The sequence below is a fragment of the Palaemon carinicauda genome, chromosome 39 (genome assembly GCF_036898095.1).
Source record: "Palaemon carinicauda isolate YSFRI2023 chromosome 39, ASM3689809v2, whole genome shotgun sequence".
NCBI classification, from domain to species: domain Eukaryota; kingdom Metazoa; phylum Arthropoda; class Malacostraca; order Decapoda; family Palaemonidae; genus Palaemon; species Palaemon carinicauda.
In genome coordinates this window covers 12,209,808-12,229,522 of record NC_090763.1, presented here as the reverse complement: position 1 = coordinate 12,229,522, position 19,715 = coordinate 12,209,808, and the positions used below count along the sequence as shown (strand labels likewise).

General features: G+C 42.9%; 1 protein-coding gene across 1 annotated transcript in view; it reads right to left on the bottom strand.

Moving 5' to 3' along the window:
- Nucleotides 1-13,519: 13,519 nt before the first annotated feature.
- The window catches only part of SCOT (Succinyl-CoA:3-ketoacid CoA transferase), a 59,943-nt gene continuing 53,747 nt past the window's right edge, over nt 13,520-19,715 (bottom strand). The window contains exon 11 of the mRNA XM_068362542.1: nt 13,520-14,435. Coding sequence (XP_068218643.1) covers nt 14,283-14,435 — 153 coding nt within the window. The 3' untranslated portion in view covers nt 13,520-14,282. The remainder of the gene's footprint in view (nt 14,436-19,715) is intronic.

Sequence of the window (19,715 nt, the reverse complement as noted above, 5' to 3'; positions counted from 1 at the left end):
CATAAGGCTTCTGATTAGAGAAGCTCATTCTCACATGAAGGATGAAGACCTTGCTTTGCTGAAGGTAAGGACACACGAAGTGAGAGCTGTGGCTACTTCGTTGGCCTTCAAACAGAACCGTTCTCTGCAGAGTATTATGGATGCAACCTATTGGAGGAGCAAGTCAGTGTTTGCATCATTCTATCTCAAAGATGTCCAGTCTCTTTACGAGAACTGCTACACCCTGGGACCATTCGTAGCACCGAGTGCAGTAGTAGGTGAGGGCTCAGCCACTACATTCCCTTAATCCCATAACCTTTTTTAACCTTTCTCTTGAATGCTTTTATTGTTGTTTTTGGGTTGTTACGGTAGGCTAAGAAGCCTTCCGCATCCTAGTTGATTTGGCGGGTGGTCAATTCTTTCTTGAGAAGCGCCTAGGTTAGAGGTTGTGTAGAGGTCCTTTAGTATGGGTTGCAACCCTTTATACTTCAGCACCTTAGAGTTGTTCAGCCTCCTAAGAGGAACGCTGCGCTCAGTAAGGAAGACGAACTTATTAAAGGCAGAGTAATGGTTCAAGTCGACTTCCTTACCAGGTACTTATAATTTCATTGTTATTTTGAATAACTGATAATACGAAATACGGGATACTTAGCTTCTTGATTAACATGTACACTGGTTTTCACCCACCCCCCTGGGTGTGAATCAGCTACATGATTATCGGGTAAGATTAATATTGAAAAATGTTATTTTCATTAGTAAAATAAATTTTTGAATATACTTACCCGATAATCATGATTTAATTGACCCACCCTTCCTCCCCATAGAGAACCAGTGGACCGAGGAAAAAATTGAGGTGGTGTTGTCAAGAAGTACTGGAGTACCTGACCACAGATGGCGCTGGTGAGTACACCCCCCTCTTGTATAGCGATCGCTGGCGTATCTCGTCCGTAGAATTCTGTCGGGCAACGGAGTTGACAGCTACATGATTATCGGGTAAGTATATTCAAAAATTTATTTTACTAATGAAAATAACATGTTTAAAAATGATATTTTCATAATAAAATAAATTTTTGAACATACTTACCCTCTGGTTATATAAGTTATAATCCCACCTTCCTCCTCAGATTTCTCTTGCCTCTAGGTCTCTAGAGGGGAATGAATGAATCATTCATTCATTCATTCCCCTCTAGAGACCTAGAGGCAAGAGAAATCTGATGAAGTGGGCTTAGTTCTACCTGTAGTCCACCAGGGCACTAGTGTACACCTGACATACCTGCGTTAGCCGCGAGTTTTGAATAAGTTCTACCAAGGCGTCAGGAACGCTAGCCATTCTTATATAACCAGCGGGTAAGTATGTTCAAAAATTTATTTTATTATGAAAATATCATATTCCAGCTTTGGTCTTCCTTGGGGCTTGAAGGTTCGCCCTCCAAGGAAGCCTTGTTTGACATGATCCGGTTGGGTGCCGCTGTCAAGCAATTGCCGACGGCAGAGGTTGATCCTCTTGTCTATCGTCGACGTTGTGGTGGCAGAGGTATCCGATGCGGTATCTCCTAATACCTCTGCAACTGCTTAACCTGCTATAGCTGAAGGCTTAGTTTCTCCCTCTGCTCAACCTTCGAGGGAGGAACGAAGTCCAACAGTCTCTCCTGCCGGTGATTCTTCCCCTCGGGGGAGTTCACTCACAGAGACTCCTCTTCGGAGGACCCTCTTAATGAGAGAATGCCTTGATGAAGTCATTGGGCTTCAGCACGGCATATCATTCCCGTGCTGAAGGCTTGTGACGGGCAAGAGGGCTCTCGAACTGGGGAATTTCTTTTCCTCAGTTTGACTCTAAATTTCTCTCATTCTTTTTCTATTACCTCTTATTGCTTATTCCTCCTTCATAATTATCAGCTGTCTCCAACCTTGCTGTCAAAACTCTCTTACCCATTTCACTGTCTAGGTTTTTTAGAGGGGACATTGTATCCATGATCGGTTTTTATTTCAAAATCAATTGTGGGAGCTGTGGTGGTCTTGCCAACTGCCCGAAAATGTTTGGACACCTAAGAGTGTCGGTATTCCCATACTGGCACGCGGAACTATCTCTTAGGAAATTTGGCCTTCGGATTCCAGGGGTTGGCGATTTTATAGAGATAGGACTCTCGGCATTCTGTCCGGTTTGCCTGCCACTATGATTAGAGTGGGGATGATTGTATTCTTGAAATGCTCTCAGTTCCATCAAGCGGGTTTGGCATACACTTGAGCCACTCTAATCATAGTGGTACCATCCCTTTGTGGTAGGGTAGGGAGTGGACATTTGGTAAGCAGCTTTCACAGGTGTCATTGGTGGAGAAATTAATTCCAGGAAAGGCTAACGGTGTCTTCTTTGGAATTTCAGACAGTCTTAATTTTTTCTCTCCCTTAAACTATATTTTTTTCCATTGTTTTTTTTTTCATTGTTATTATGACCTCTTCCCTCCCCCTGAAAAAATAATTAATGAGTAAACTTAATATTCCCCGTACCCCTGGATCAAATGGCGAACCCCAGACACCGTTGACGACTTCTGCTTGTTTAAATAGGGAAAGCTCTGTTGACAACCTCGGCAATAAAAAGGATTCCTCCAACAATACTTCTCTGACCAGTGTTGTTAAAGACAATTTATCGGCACTGGTGGAAAATGATGCTTGTAATAACCGTAATACTTTACTCTCTGGTTCTGGCTCATTACCAGATCCAACAAAAAATCTGAAAATTCTCCACTTAAAAAACATACCAATTGGTTGTAGCTATGACATAATTCATGAAGCCTTCTGTAGATTTGGAGCAATCAAAGAAATTTTAATGGAGCTTAATGGTAGTAAAGGCTTTTGGGAAGCTTGGGTATCATTTTCAAGTTTTGAGATTGCTTTAGAAGCAAATAAAAATTTAGAGAGCATAAAAATTGACAATTGTTTGATTTCTGGGGCTTTATGTGATAAAGCACCAAGACACCTGGAGGTATATAAACCAGAAGAATGGATGGAAAAAGAAATAGAGCATAGACTTCCAGAAGTAAGAACCCCCAAGCCCCCAACATGGATAATTGCATCTGGGAAGATAGATAATTATAACTATTATAAGATTAGTAAATTTATACAAAAAAAAGTTGGTTTAATTAAAAGTAAGGATATTAGTAGATACGGTAAGCAATCTGTTTTGATTAATGCAAAATCAGATACTCAAGCTCACATGCTTTGTGGCATGAAGATTGCAGAAATTGATCCTATTAAGGATATTAAACCACATATGAGCTTCAGCTATGGTAAAGGAGTAGTTTTTGATAAAGATCTATATGAATTCTCAGAACCAGAAATTCTGGACATGTGCCCTGCTAATGTTTGGAAAGTAAGTAAGATCCCTCAAACAAGCATGGTAGTTTTAACATTTGAAACCCCTGTTATACCAGATCATATAATTATTGAGAATGAAAGAGTACGTGTTCGAGAATATAAACCTAGGCCTTTACAATGCTTTAATTGTTTTAAGTACGGTCACCCTTCCCGGTACTGCAATAATACAAAGATCTGTATTAACTGTTCTTTGTTAGAACATGGCCAATGCAACAAAGATACAACCTGTGCAAACTGTAAAGATAATCATAAACCAAATGATAAAAGATGTAGAGAATACAAGAAAGAAGAAGCTGCAATCTTGAAAGCAAATGCTGAACATACAGTATAAGTGTAGGTTATGCAAAGCATTTACTCAATCGGCAACTTAATTTTGCTCGCGCGGTTAAGATGCCAACAAAAGATTATAATCCACTACCCCTTACTACCACAGGGGGACCAGTGGTAGCACCTGGCCCGTCAGGTGCATCTCCCTTAGTGGTAGTAGCCCAGCCATCTGGGTCAAGTGCTCAGGCTATAAAAGCCAGAGCACAAACCTCTATAGAGGTCAATATGGTGTCCAACACACCAAAAGTATTGTCACCGATAGGAGCATCTCCCCTAGAGGTAGTAGCCCAGCCTTCTGGGTTAAGTGCTCGAACTGTTGAAGTTCTAGCACAATCCTCCAAGGAAGCCAATGTGGCTTCCACCACCTTAAATGTTTTGTCTCAGGCAGAATCTCTACCTGATTTGATGGAGATTGGAAAACAAGATCTTCCAAAGAGGAAAAGGTCCCCATCATCCTCACCTTCATCTAAGTCAGGTAAGTGCCCTACTGCTCATGATCCTAAGGTTGACTCTTATAAAGATCCTAGAAAGAAAGAAAAGAAGAGATGTGGCCTAGTAAAGCCTTCCATCTCCAGGCCTTACATGGCTTCATCTGAAAAGCCCCAAAAGACAAATGAGACAAAGAAAAATAATAACAAAAGATAATGTCTATCATCCAGTGGAATTGCAGAGGTCTAAGTACTAGCATTGAGAAAATAAAAACTTTAACCAGGGACTCAGACACGAAGGTAATTTGCCTACAGGAAACCAAGATCAGTGACAAACCATTTAATCCTGGACTCGATTATCATTTTTGTAGATCCCCTCCTTTGCAAGCTGCAAGAGCTCAAGGTGGTACAGGTTTTATTATTCACAAATCTGTAAAATTTGAAACAATCCCACTCAATACACCACTACAGGCATGTGCAGTTAGAACTCATATCGGGAAAAAAATTACTTTATGCTCGCTATATATTGAACCATCCTTAGAACTTTTCCTCTTAGATCATGCTGGTAATCCAAGAAGGCTTAGACTTTCTGATCTCCAAGACTTGATCAATCAGCTTCCTGCCCCTTTTATTTTAATGGGTGATTTTAATGCAAAGCATACTTTATGGGGTGGAAATGTGTGCGATAGATGGGGTAATCTTGTTGAAGAATTAATCGACAACAATGATGTAATACTAATGAATGATGGTTCTCCAACTAGGTATGATGTATTCCACAACTCTACATCAGCCATTGATTTGTCAATCTGTTCCTCATCCATTCGATTGGACTACCTTTGGTCAGTAAATGAACACCTACATGGCAGTGACCATTGGCCAATTATGTTAAATTATGTCCATAATCTTCCTTCTCAGTGTCCACCAAAATGGAAGATAGATGAGGCAGACTGAGCAGCTTATGAAAACTGTTCACACACTGATAAAGAATATGATGAATTTACATCTCCAGTGCATGCCTATCAACATCTTGAAAATATTATTGATGATAATGCTAGCAAGTTTATACCTAAAACATGCGGTTTACCTCATCGCTCTGTAGTTCCTTGGTGGAGTAAAGAATGTGCCAACGCAAGAAAAGTGACCCGAACTTGCTTCAGAAGATACTTGAGGACAAACTATTTAGCAGATAGAATAGCATATCTCAGAGCCTGTGCCAAACAAAAAAGAATTTTTAAAAAAGCAAAGAGAGCATCTTGGAAGAAATATATATCTAATATAAATACCAAAACTCCTTCAAAGGAAATATGGGACAAGATTAGAAAACTTCAAGGTAAATTCGTCCCTAAGCCTCTACCAATATTAAGGGAAAATAATAGATATATATCTGACCCCAAAGATGTAGCAGAGATTCTTGCTAAGCACTTTGCTCATGTATCAAGTGCTGACAACTATTCCCCAGCATTTCAACAAATTAGAGCATCAACATCTGTTGTTCCTCCTGCTTCTTCAAATACTGAAGCTTTTAACCTGCCTTTTAGTATGGAGGAGATGCAAAATGCTATCTCCAGCTCTTCTTCAACTGCCCCAGGTGAGGATGGCATCCGGTATGAAATGATATCACATCTTCCAGTGGATACCAAGGAATTTTTATTAGAAACCTTTAATGGTCTATGGGCTTCCCATACATCTCCTGATTCCTGGCATACTTCAATTGTAATTCCAGGCCACAAGTCTGGTAAAGACCCAGAACTGCCATCTAGTTATAGGCCCATATCCTTGACCAGTTGCATATGCAAACTATTTGAGAGAATGATCAACAACAGACTTGTGTGGTATCTAGAATCAAAAAATCTTTTATCTAACAGACAGTTTGGTTTTAGGAAGAACCGAAGTACTCTAGACCCTTTGCTGATGTTATCAAGGGAAATTTCAAATGCTTTTTCTAACCAAAACCAGGTGGTGGGTGTCTTTTTTGACCTCGAAAAGGCATATGACACCACCTGGAGGGGTGGTATTTTAAAGCAATTGGCCTCGTGGGGTATAGGAGGACATATGTTCTCTTTTATTGAAGAATTTTTATCAAACCGCTCAATTAAGGTGAGAGTAGGGTCAGAACTATCTTCATCCTACATGCAAGAAGAAGGTGTCCCCCAAGGCAGCGTATTGAGTGTGACCTTGTTTGCTGTTGCTATTAATAGTCTCATTAGTCACATACCTCCTGGCATACAAGGATCACTATTTGTCGATGACTTTGCAATTTATTGTAGTGGATCATGTGCACTACAAGCATGCCAAAATCTTCAAATTGCAATAAATGCTGCTTCCGCATGGGCAAATTCTCGTGGATTCATGTTTTCTCCTCAGAAGACCAAAGCCATTCGCTTTACTCGTACTCGTAAAAGGGAAGAGATCCCCACCCTTTTTTTAAATGATTGTATTTTGCCATATGAGGATAGTGTCAAGTTTCTTGGAGTCATTTTCAACAAGAAAATGACATTTGGTCCCCATATAAATGACCTATCTATCAGGGTTAAGAAGTCACTGAACATTCTGAAAGTGATATCGCATTTTGATTGGGGTGCTGATAGAACAACTTTGCTTAGAATTTATACATCTTTGTGTCTGAGCAAGTTAGACTATGCATGCCAAATATATGGGTCAGCTACAAAGACTTTACTTGGAAAACTTGATATTGTTCACAATGCTGGGCTTCGCATCTGCACAGGTGCTTACAGAACATCTCCCATTGGCAGTCTCTATGTTGATTCTGGCTTACCTCCCCTTTCCATTCGTAGAGAGGAGTTGAGTTTGAGGTTTTTAGCTAGGTCCCTTGCTGTGAGAAACAATCCTAACTGTAAATATGTTAGGGCGCCTTTAGATCGGGCTCCTAACAGATCTAGAGTGCCTAAGCCTTTGGAAGTACAGCTGAAAAATGATGCTAGAGAAGTAGGCTTGTTAACAGCACAGATAGCAGAGGTAGGATATCCCAAGTCTCCTCCTTGGTGTAATCCACCTGTTAAAGTATGTTTTACGGCAGGAGGGAAAAATACCTTACGTAGTAGGGTAATGAAAAGTGAGTTTTTAAATCATGCTGCTCAACATCATGGGAAACATGTTTTTACAGATGGCTCCAAATCGGCTGCAGGAGTTGGAAGTGCAGCTGTGGTGAGGGATATTGTTATTAGAAGGAAACTCCCATCCTCTTGTTCAATTTTTACTGCTGAGCTGTACGCAATAATTCTCGCAGTCCAACATATTTTTAAAAATGGCATCCAAAATAGTTTTTATACAATTTTTACGGATTCCAATAGTGTTTTACTCTCATTAAAACAAATTATGCCAGGCCATCATCTAGTACAAGAGGTGCAGGACTGGTTAGTACTTCTGCAATCTAGGAAGAGTATCAGTGTTCACTTCTGTTGGGTCCCTGCCCATGTTGGGGTGGATGGGAATGAACAAGTAGATAAGGCAGCAAAGGAAGCTTCAGGGCTAAGTAATCCATCCCCCTTGAGTATTCCTTACAAAGCTCTTAAAAGTGAGATTCATCTTTACTGTAAAAATAAGTGGCAAGCTCGATGGTCTGAACTGACCACCAATACAAAATTGAAACAAATCCACCCATTGGTGGATAAATGGTCATCTTGTAATTCTACAAGTAGAAGGGATACCATTATTTTAACTAGGCTGCGTATTGGCCATACACATGCAACGCACAATTATTTAATGAAGAGTGGGGAAGGGAGACAGGCCCCTCTTTGTAATACCTGTCAAGTGACAATGGATGTTAAACATATTTTAGTCGATTGTCCTGTTTTTAATCTCCAGAGGAGGACACATTTACTCCAGGACAAACCTTTAAGAGATATACTGGGGGAAAACTGTAATACCCTGAACTTGAGAAAATTTATACAAAGTATTGGGTTATATTACGAGCTATAATTGATTTTATTAATTTATTTATTTATTTTACCCTTTTAATCCCTATTTATTTCACATCTAGATTTTATTGTATGAAAGTGTTACGATTTGTATTAAAGGTTAAAATGATACTAAATGGTGTGAGTGTACAGATATGATTGAATGATTTTCGTTATATAGCGCTGAATGGCCTTTGATGCCCCAGTGCTTGGCTTAATGCCTAAATCCCATATTCAATTCAATTCAATCCTCTTCGGAGGACTGCTGATGGTCAACTTGCTGATCCAATGGCACCCAGAGGGCGCATACGCCGGAAGGCTCGCCTTCCTTCACCATATAAGGGTGTGAGGAGGCGCCTCTTCGGTTCGTCGTCATCGGTGCAGTCCACCGCAGAGGAGAACGTCTTCAATCTCCGACTGTTCCTGCTACAACCCTGGACCTCTCTGCGGATCGTTCGCGATCACCTTCGGTGGAATGTCGTCCTTGCAACGGACACGCCGACCTTCCACCCGTCAGACCTGCTGACCTGCCGTCGCCGTTCCTGGCTGCTGATGTGCTGTGGGCGCCAACTAAACCTGTTTTTATAAAACAGGCACCGGTCCCTTCGGGGCAACAAGGGCGTACGCGCAAATTAGCGCATACGCGCCATGCCAAGCATGCGCGCCAACGTTTAACTGACCTCTCTGAGGTTTTAGAATTAGCGCACAGGCGCTCTCCTACTGATGCTGATAAAGCGCGCCAGCACGCACCTGCTGCCGACATTCCTGATAAAGCGCGTCAGCGCTCACCTGCGCACCAGCGCACTCCTGTTGCCAATGTTTCTGCTAAAGCGCGCCAGCGCTCACTTGACCGCCATCGCGCCAGTGCACGCCCTCAACCTGCTACGCGCCGGCGCTCTCCGTGCCCACGATCCTCGGATCTGGGTGCAGTAGGGAAGTTTAAGGCTTCCCCTACTCGCCAGCGCTCGTCAACGCGCCGTCTACTTTCACCTGCGCACCATCCCTCGCCAGCGCGCAATCGCGCGCAGACACCTACACGCGCCCACGAGGATGTGCGCCCACGCCCATCTCCCACAGCAGTGGTACATCGCCAGCCTGATGTGCGGCCACTAGAGGTGCGCCAACGTATGCAGGGTCCAGCTGCGCGTCTGCGCGCAAGAGATATCTCCTGCGTGCGCGTGCCCATCGACTTCTAGAGCGCATGATCCCTCGCTCGCACGGGCTCTTCATCGGGATCCTGCGCTCCCGCGCATGATCCCTCGCTCGCACGGGCTCTTCATCGGGATCCTGCGCTCCCGCGCGAACATTCACCATCCCGCGCGCGCGAGCTCGCAATCTGCTTCCTGCGCACGCTCCTACGCACCCTCGCAATCGCCCTCGCGCGCGCACCCTCGCAATCGCCCTCGCGCGCGCACCCTCGCAATCGCACCCTCGCGCGCGCACACCAGCAATCGCCCGCCCGCACGCACCAACAGTCTCCTGCGCGCGACCCCGGGTATTCCCCATCGTCAACATCCTCCCACGCGCAAGGCTGTAGGACAACGCGCGGTAAGGTCGCCATCGCCACATCCCCCCCCCCCCAAGCGCAGAAAGGTCCAGGGACATTTCTTCTTTTTAATCTTTTTCTTTGCAGGCGAACCCCCCTATGGAAACTCCTCCCAGGGATCGCTCGATCCCTGTCCCTCCAGAGGGAGTGTCTGACAGCGCAGCCGTCAGCCAGCAGCCTTGGTTTGGGGCACTGATCAGAGCGGTCATGCAGGCCTTTAAGCCTGTTCTCTCTGAGCTAGGCCACAAATCCTTGGCAGCATCTACTCCCCTGAAGAGAAAAAGAGGAGTTTCGGACGCGGTGACTTCTCCGAGGACAAAGCTGTCTCCTCGTAAGCCTTCGAGGCAGGCATTTCCCCATCGCACCAATGAGGGAAACCCCACCTCGCGCTGAAAAGTCTTCTCGGGTAGGGGCGGAGAAGAGCCTACCTCCGTCGTTGTTGGAGTCCTGCATCCCTCCCAGGAGGGAGTCGAAGGACTCCAAGACAGTACCAAAGTCCTCGTCAAGACTTGGAACGGAGCCAGCCAGCCACTCAGAGAACGTCCGCGAGTCTCCCCAAGAAGAGCCTTTGGGGACAGGAGACTTCGCTGCTAGTCCTTCAGGAGAGCTGCAGGAGTCAGAACATGCGTTTTGGCAGACTCTGACCCTTATGAGGACTCTCAATGGGTTTGCTGACCCAGAGATTCCTCCTCGAGAGGGCAAAGACACGGTCTTGGGCCGAGTAATTGGGACTCAAAAACCCTCTAAGGCCAGTGCAGCTTTGCCCTGGTCTCAAGGGGTTAAGAGTGCCGGGGACAAGATCGCAGTCCAGCTCTCTGAGCTAGCCTCCTCCAGCAGATCCAGTGCTGGCAACAAGCTTCTCCCACCTCTTCATGTACAGCAGAGGAGGTACTTCGAGATCCTAGAGGAGCCTTGTTTAGCTCTTCCCCTTCACCACTCTTTGGAAGAGCTTACCAGGGGAGTCCCTCTTGAGAGAGACTCCAACCGGCAGGTCTCATTCTCGGCGACTGAGATCCTTAATCAGGAGAAGGTTGCGAAGTGTGCCATGCAGGCCACTTCGTGGCTGGACATCTGGTTAGGACCTTAGGTATCCTGATACGTTCGGAAGATTTGTCCAAAGAACGTACCAGGAAAGCTATGAGACCTTTTTACTCTCAGGCACTCGCACGATCGAGTTTCTGGCCCACCAAGTCTCGGGATGCGGTGTCTGAGAGGTTCCATCAAAAGGTCCCTAGCACCGAGATCAGCAGGCTCAGACATTCTTCCGTGATGGGAACGAACCTGATTTAGCCTAAGGACGTGGAGCTGGCCGCTGAGAGGTGGAGGAAGTCTCGCCAAGACTCCCTCCTACATAGGGCTTTGACATCCAAGCCCTATAAGCCTCTGGCACCCCAGCAGCCACGTCCTACCAAGACCACGAAACCGACAACGGCAGCGAATATAGTGGTGTCTAAGCCCTTTCCTGTCAAGGACAGGAAAGGCAAGAAGTCCTCCAAGGAGGGAAGAATCCTAGAGGGAGCGGCCGAGGCCGCAAACGCTAGGATTGGCAGTCCCCCTGCATGTCCACCAGTGTGGGGATGCCAACAAAGTTGCGCAGACAGGTGGCAGCAAATTGGGGCCGATCCCTGGACGATTTCTGTAATCAGTCAGGGATATCGCGTCCTGTTCACATCTCTACCTCCCCTGACGACGAATCCAGTGTCATTGAGCTCCCTTGCCATGGGATCAGCAAGGGGGGCAGGCCCTTCGGGCAGAAGTCCAGACCATGTTGAAGAAGGGCGCTCTCCAAGAGGTCTTCGACGGGTCTCCAGGCTTCTTCAGTCGACTTTCTTGTAATGAAGGCGTCTGGAGGCTGGAGACCAGTCATCGACCTCTCGGCTCTGAACAAGTTTATCAAGCAAACTCCGTTCAGCATGGAGACCGCAGACATGGTCAGACTTGCAGTGAGACCGCAAGACTTCATGTGTACACTGGATATGAAGGACACGTACTTCCAGATCCCAGTCCATCTGTCTTCAAGGAAGTACTTAAGATTCAGCCTAGACAACAAGGTGTACCAGTTCAAGGTGCTGTGTTTCGGTCTCTCCACAGTACCACAGGTTTTCACCAGAGTGTTCACCCTAATATCATCGTGGGCACACAGGATCGGCATCCGTCTCCTCCGTTATCTGGACGACTGGCTGATCCTAGCAGATTCAGAGTCATCCCTTCTTCAACACCGAGACAAACTTCTGGGACTTTGCCAGGATCTAGGGATCTTGGTAAATCTCAAGAAGTCCTCTCTGCTTCCCACTCAAAGACTGGTATACCTAGGCATGATTATAGACACCAATCTCCACAAAGCCTTCCCATCAGACGACAGGATAGCAAGGCTGAGGAGGGTCGCAAGCCTTTTCCTCAGACGAGAAGAGCTTCCAACCCAATCATGGTTACGTCTCCTCGGTCACCTCTCATCATGACTTTACTAGTGACCTTGTAAAGGTGTGACTTACACGGTAACCACTACTGCCTTGTTTAAAGTTAAGCGCCAGTTTCCAGCTAAGCCAAAATCATACTCCTATTAAAAGACTCGGTTTGTAGTTAGGAAGAAAATTTGTTAAATTTCCCCCAAGGCAAAACATGCATATTAACCTATATTCCCTCCCTACATAAGTAATTCTATATTTTTCTTGTTTGGTGATAACAAGAGTGCATTTCTACCGTAAATATTTAAATTTTATTTTCTTCCTAAAACTTATGTAATTTCATTGAATTTATTACACCTGGAATCAAGTAGTCTTTCTCTAAATTAACACTGTATATTAGATTAATACTAACTGCTTTGTATTAACTAATATATTGTTCTGTGCATAAAAATTGTAGTGTCATTGATTGCAAAATATTTTGCCAAACATGTTCTTATCTTTAGATATGAAACCAAATAATGGTTCAAAATAGGACATTCACCTATTTTCCATCAAATAATTTACAGGTATTACAAGGTGGTGTGAACACTTATAGGAATATCTATTTTATTTTTAATGACAGCTACTTCAGATAAGTTTGCATATGTGAATATATCCAATACTCCTTGAATTACAAACAGAAAAAGAAGCAAACAGGTTAAATTCATACAAGTTATATTTTACTTTTATTTATTAAAAGGTTTACTATACACTAAAGTATTAAAATAACTTTCTACATGTAAAATTCAACTAAATCATTCTCTAAGCTGCAATATAATTTCTAGAGTCCCTGATGCTTTGCACTTCAGAGGCAGTTTCATACACAATGTCATATTTCTATACGGTGTTCAGCCTTTGGTATGGTAGTCCAATTACCAGATTTGGTTATACTGTACTTGTTTACAAATGCTAAAGAACAAAACTGACCATGATCAAACTTGAGCAGTCAAGAATTTATTACCAATTTTAAATCTAATACAGCATGTAAATAACTAGTTAAAATATAAGGACAATTAATTGCTTGAAGCAATATCAAATAGAAACTTCAGTCTACATAAAATAAGTCATCAAAATACTAAACTAATAAATCATGAGACCATACTTATACAACTTTAGAAGTGCCGTACTAATATACATATAAAGAAATAGTTTTCAATTAACTGGACATAAGTAAAATTTTCTCATCTTTACAGTAACCCACCACCATACAAACCAGATCAGCTCGGAAGCTGTAAAGTTCACAAATTTAACATCTTTATAGACATCTCGTTTCCCACCACCAACTCCAACCTTTCACTGTTTTCCATCTGCTTATCCTGCTGTCATTAGGTAAGTAGGCTATGAAAGTAAGAAGTCCTGCATAAGGTATTAATTGAATAAGTATTCTATTTTGTGGTTTAATGATTTTTATGAACTATGAGGATGCCAGTTTATTTCACATGCAATCCCCACCCTCCCTTACTCATATATTTTATCTTTGATTTTGATAAAACATTCTAAATATCATTATTTTTTGTTGCATGTTTGTATTGGGCAAGTTGCAGTGTTGGTATGATAGAGTTACTGTATTAGGAAAATAAAGTTTCTGAATAAAATCAGTATAGATACGTCAGTGAGCATGGAGATCAATATTCACCTCCTATTATGCTTTTAAATACATCAGCTTTGCAGATATGGTAGTCAGCAGTAAAACTCGTTCTATAACTAAACTTTAAATCTTAAGTACAATACTGCATTGTATTCTCAATATTATTCTGACAAATACCTTGATTAAGGTATATACTATACAAGTTTTATTTACTGCATTACTATGCATATCCATTTTCTGAAAAAATTGCATGTTCACTCAGAAGCAATGAAATGTAACACAAAAATTAAATTTTTAGAGTAATAAAATTATATAGTATGGGTATTATAAATCACAGACTAAATAAAAAAAAATAAGGCTATTAGTAAGCTTCATATATATTTACATACGAGTAATAAAAATTTTTCCTACATTATCTATTTCATAAACCATCCCAAAACTAGTACAGTAATGCTGTACAACAAATTTTCAACTTGAACTTGGACAAAATAACATGAGATTGCAAACTCAATAATTCCCTAATACAAAATAGTCCTGATGCCCGATATTCACTAACCATTACTCATTTTTCCATTTTCAGATCAAGACAAAAATTGGAAGTAAAGTAGCATACTCTCAGCAGCCCCAAATTTACTGTATCCATTTTCATATATATATTTGTTAATGGTCATTACATTGCAATCATTCTTCTGGTAATGCAATTTGCCCCATTGGCTTGAGGTCATCTGCAACTTTAAACAAGGCGCCAGTACTGGAGACAACATCTTCAATGCTTACGCCATCAGCTATTTCCGAGAGTATTAATCCTTCTTCTTTGTCAACATTAAACACACACTGTGAAGAAATTTTATAATTAATGTACAACCAAATGAAGTTTTGACAATTGTTATCTTTAAGGACCAGTAAAAATTTATTTGTTCTAACACGAAATACAAACCTTACGTTCATTATATGGGGGGGGGGGGGGGATCTGTGCAAGCTGGCATGTGGCTTCAACACTTGTATCAAAATGATGACAATCCTTTCATTTGTTACCAGAGGTAAATGGGAGAATTGCCCCTGCCCCACTCCCTGATACCTTCTTCATTTTGATTTCAACCATGGTTGATGTCAGACATCTTCCACATTCACTGGCTTGGGCCAAAATTAAAACTATTCTAATTCTTCTTTCAGGTGTGATTTGAGGTGGACTTCAGGGTGGTGCACAACATCAGAGTATGCCTGCGGTACAATGAAGAACACACCATCTTTGTCCTTTGTGCAGAGGACATTAATGTTCTGAGGCTTCCTCATGGCCTGAATGTTGGGAGTAGGATGGCAGGAGGAAGACATCTAAATAGGATTCTTTACCTTCAAGGTCTTCCTTGAAGTCCAAACTTATTTTTCTCCTGGTTCAGTCTCCTACAGAGAATGCTTTATTAACTATTAACGGTGGTTGCAATTTCCACATACCTAGCAATTTAGAAAAGATGCTTTGCTTATTTTTTGGCCATACTTGGGACTTGTCGAGTTCCCCTCCAAGAACCAGCTTATGCCCCCGGGACCTTCTTCCTTTGCAGGTCCTTTGATACAGTACGGGCAAGTATTTGTAAGATAATGATTGCGACAACACCTCCCCACCTAATTCTTCCCCCTCAAGATTGGAAGCTTGGCGTCCCTCCGTGGCCTTATAGCAGCCATTCTCTTAGTTCAACGTGTGCCTGATTTTTAGCATCATTGGCAGAACACCTAGGCCAACGCAGTCCCGCTATTTTAGAGACTCTCAATCATGCAGTTTAAAGTGTGCCTGATTTTTAGCATCAGCAGCAGAACACCTAAGCCAATGCAGTCCCGCAATTTTAGAGACACTCAATCATGCACAAGTCTCGGTGCGATTTCAAATTACTTATGATTGTCTGCAATCACCTGTCTTTCTACACAAGGAGGTTCATACAAACCTTATGCCATCTCAACCTGGCTCGCATTCTAGTCCAGGAGCAGTCCATTTGTGAGCCAGTAGAACCAGGGTGGTGGTTATTATTATTATTATTAATTGTTAAGCTACAACCCTAGTTGGAAATGCAGGATGCTATAAGATCATGGGCTCCAACAGGGGAAAATAGTCCAGTAAGGAAAGGTTGGCCAGGGCACCAGCCACCTGTTGAGATGCTAGCGCTAGAGAGTTATGGGGTCTTTTGACTGGCCAAGACAGTACTACATTGGATCCATCTCTCTGGTTATGGTTCATTTTCCCTTTGCCTACGCGCGCACACACACCTCTGTCCTCATACAACTGACAACACTGAGATTAGCAAACAATTCTTCTTCACCCAAGGGGTTAACTACTGTAATTCTTCATGGGCCACTTTCCTCTTGGTAAGGGTAGAAGAGATTCTTTAGCTATGGTAAGGAGCTCTTCTAGGAGAAGGACGCTTCAAAATCAAACCATTGTTCTCTAGTCTTGGGTAGTGCCATAACCTCTGTTCCATGGTCTTCCACTGTCTTGGGTTAGAGTTTTCTTACTTGAGGGTACACTCGGGCACACTATTCTATCTTATTTCTCTTCTTTTTTGTTAAAGTTTTTCTAGTTTGTTTATATAGGATATATATTTTTTGGTGTTGTTACTCTTCTTAAAATATTTTATTTTCCTTGTTTCCTTTCCTCACTGAGCTACTTTCCCTGTTGGAGTCCCTGGGCTTATAGCATCCTGCTTTTCCAACTAGCAGCTTAGCAAGTAATAATAATAATTTACGAAGAGTAACAACATTGAAATAAATATTTCAATAATAATATTTTACGAAGAGTAACATTGAAATAAATAGTTCCTATATAAAATATAAAATTTTAACAAAACAAGAGGAAGAGAAATAAGATAGAATAGTGTACCAAAGTGTACTCTCAAGCAAGAGAACTCTAACCCAAGACAGTGGAAGACCATGGTACAGGGGCTATGGCACTACCCAAGACTACAGAACAATGGTTTGATTTGGGAGCATCCTTCTTCTAGCAGAGCTGCATACCATAGCTAAAGTCTCGTCTACCCTTACCAGGAGGAAAGTGGCCGCTGAACAAGTACAGTGCAGCAGTTAACCCCTTCGGTGAAAGAAAATTGTTTGGTAATCTCGGTGTTGTCAGGTGTACAAGGACAAAGGAGAATATGTAAAGAATGTGCCAGACTATTCGATGTGTGTGTGTAGGCAAAGGGAAAATGAACCGTAATCAGAGAGCCGGATCCAATGTAGTAATGTCTGGTCAGTCAAAAGACCCCATAACACTCTAGCTGTATTATCTCAATGGGTGACTAGTGCCCTGGCCAAACTACTACTAGTGTAACTCTCACAGAAGATCCTTATAGCAGCGGCTACTATCATCCCAACTCACGATTCTAGGACAGACCTTACTCAAACTATTTCTGGCAAGGTAGTTGTCTTCCAGTGGCCTGCAGGCTCCCTCTGACCCGAGGTTGAGTTGCACTGCAGCGATTGTCGGCACAGCAAGCATCCTTGTGGTGCCACTAATTCCGATGCAAGCTATTGTTGTGTGTTTCCCGGATGCTTTGCTCCTGCTCCTACAGGGGAGGGTAATGCTTCTAGATGGTAGCAGCCTTCACCTTTAATGGTGAGCAATTTAAGAATAAAGCCTGATCAGTGGTGCTGTTGGGCTAAGAGGCAGGTCACTCCTCCATTGGAGACGTGTTTTATCTCAGGAACGATAGGGGATAGCAACCTATGAGGGAGATTTACCTCAGAGATCCAGGTTCTCGATTCCTCTCTCTCTCTCACACCACTACTTCTGTGGCACCTTCCATCCCAGAGCCTCCTGAGGTTTTAGGGCAAAAAGAGACTAAAGCATTTATGTCCCTAACATGGGCCAAGTCCCACAAACAGGACACTAAAATGTTTCTGATGAATTGGAATTCCAGACTTTTGGAGTATTCTAATCTTCAGAGTTAGCAATGGTTTCCATATTGTGGAACTCTAGACTTTTGGAGAATTCTAATCTTCAGAGTTAGCAGTGGTTTCCATATCGCTCATAAGGTCAACAACAACAACTCTCCTAGACTTCATTATCCTATGGCACAACCAGGTTGACAAAATCTTTCCCATTCTCAGCTTAAGTGCGAGCATGGAGGTGCAAGATGATTCTAATTTGGATGTTTTAAGTGGCAATCTCCTTCCACTTGGCAGGCCTAAGGCTCTTGACACAGAGGAAGGAGAGTATGCATCTGCTTTCCTTCTCCCCTCCTCAGGGAAGACTTGGCTGTAGACTAACTATGCCTTGTTCCTACAGTCAACAGATAATGATTGGAGTTACCATGGTTGAAGTTGCCCGCTGGGTCCAATACCAAGGTAGACTCGCAGAACTCTGAAAGAAAGGACTTGCTTAGGGTGAGCAGATCGTCGAAAATACTTCCTTCTCCCCTGCCAGGCAGTGTCAACATTGGAGAGTGTGTTAGCACCGACAGTGATATTTTCGGCTGCAAAGGTCCTGGTCACGAACACGGAAGGTTGGCGAAGGCTTCTTCATGGATGCACCACTGGTCAGTGACTGTGGGCTATTTGGGAACAACCGAAGATCTGTCCAACCCCCCAAGAAGCTTAGTGTTAAAAAATATCCTCCTCACTGATGGGAGAACCATGGTGTTCTCGACTTGCAAAGCTGTTGAGCCAACTTGATCCTGAACAAGGGCACTCTTCAAGGAGTTCTCGAGGAGTCTCCAAGCTTCTTCAGTAGAGTAAGTGTCTAGACTGGACACCAGTCCTCAACCTCTCGGCTTTAAGTGAAAGTTTGTTCTTCAGACTGTTCAAGATGGAGACCGCAGCCACTTTCAGACAAGCTGTAAGATTGAAAGACTTCATGATCACATTGAATCTAAAAGATCGGTACAACCAGATTCCTATCAATCGTCCTCAAGTAATTGCCCAAGATTCAATCTGCACGGACAAAGATATACCAATTTTGAATGCTGTGCTTTTGTCTGTCATAAGCCCCCTCAAGTGTTCACCCTGGTTTCACCTTGGGCACGGCCAAGAGCATCCGACTTTTCTGCTATTTAAACGATTGACTAGTTCTGGTGGACTTATCGGAGAACTCCAAAATCGGCCAGCCATGCTTCTCAAGTTTTGCTGTGTTCTGGAGTTTGTGGTACACTAGGAAAAATCCCCTTTGGAAACCAAGCATAACCTGGTATATTTTGGAATACAGATAGACACCTTAAGAGGGAAAGTTTTCCCGTTGTAGGTAAAAGTTGCAAGAATCCAGGGAGCAAGGAAGTGGCTCATCAGTTCTGGATACAAAGCTTTCTACAAGCTTTATCTGTGGCAGTACCTGCTGGGTCACCTGGCCTCATCAGAAAGTCTAGTGTACCAGTCACTTCACTGGTAGCTGAAGACCAAAAGGTGTCGGAGCAGGGATTCTCCCAGAATACTCATTCCAGTGGGAAGACACTAGTTGGTAGATTCTGGATTTGAATCTTATTATAGGGTTAGATATTCTTTCTACCGCGCTGTGGTCAGTCATATCAGCAAGGCCACAAAAAAAAAAAAACACCTAGTTAAAAGCAACACACCTTGCAAGTTAAACCTGAATAGGTATGTGAAATAAATAAAAAATTTTGCCTTATGATGAAATGATTATTTCCAAATTTTCACCTGCTCAAGAAATCTTCCGAGAAATATCCCTTCTAAGACACTAAGCAAAGAAGATGGCCCTAATTTTGAGGTATACAGCTGCAGAAGACCATTGCAGGTATCCAGACATCTGTGCAGTCTCTCACAAAAATTCCTTCGCTTGGCGATACAGTACTAAATAGGCTCAACCCATTGAGTGCGAGCCACTTCATAGTTGGTAGAACATCTGGAGGTGCAGATAGTAGAGAAAAGTGTTAAATGATGGTAGTTCTCTCAAGACCTTAGCTTAAAGTGCCAATAAATAGGGATGCTACTCAGCCAGAGCAACCAGGGGCATCCTAAGGATGGGCATAATTAACACAGCTGACCAATCATCAAATCAGACTAAACTGGGAAAGGTAAGGGCATCCAGATGATACCATGGGTGTAGGGAAGTCCTTGAACACTATCCATAGCACTGGAATTGGAAAAAACTCCCAGAGGTTCCTGTTTAGTAGTATGGCA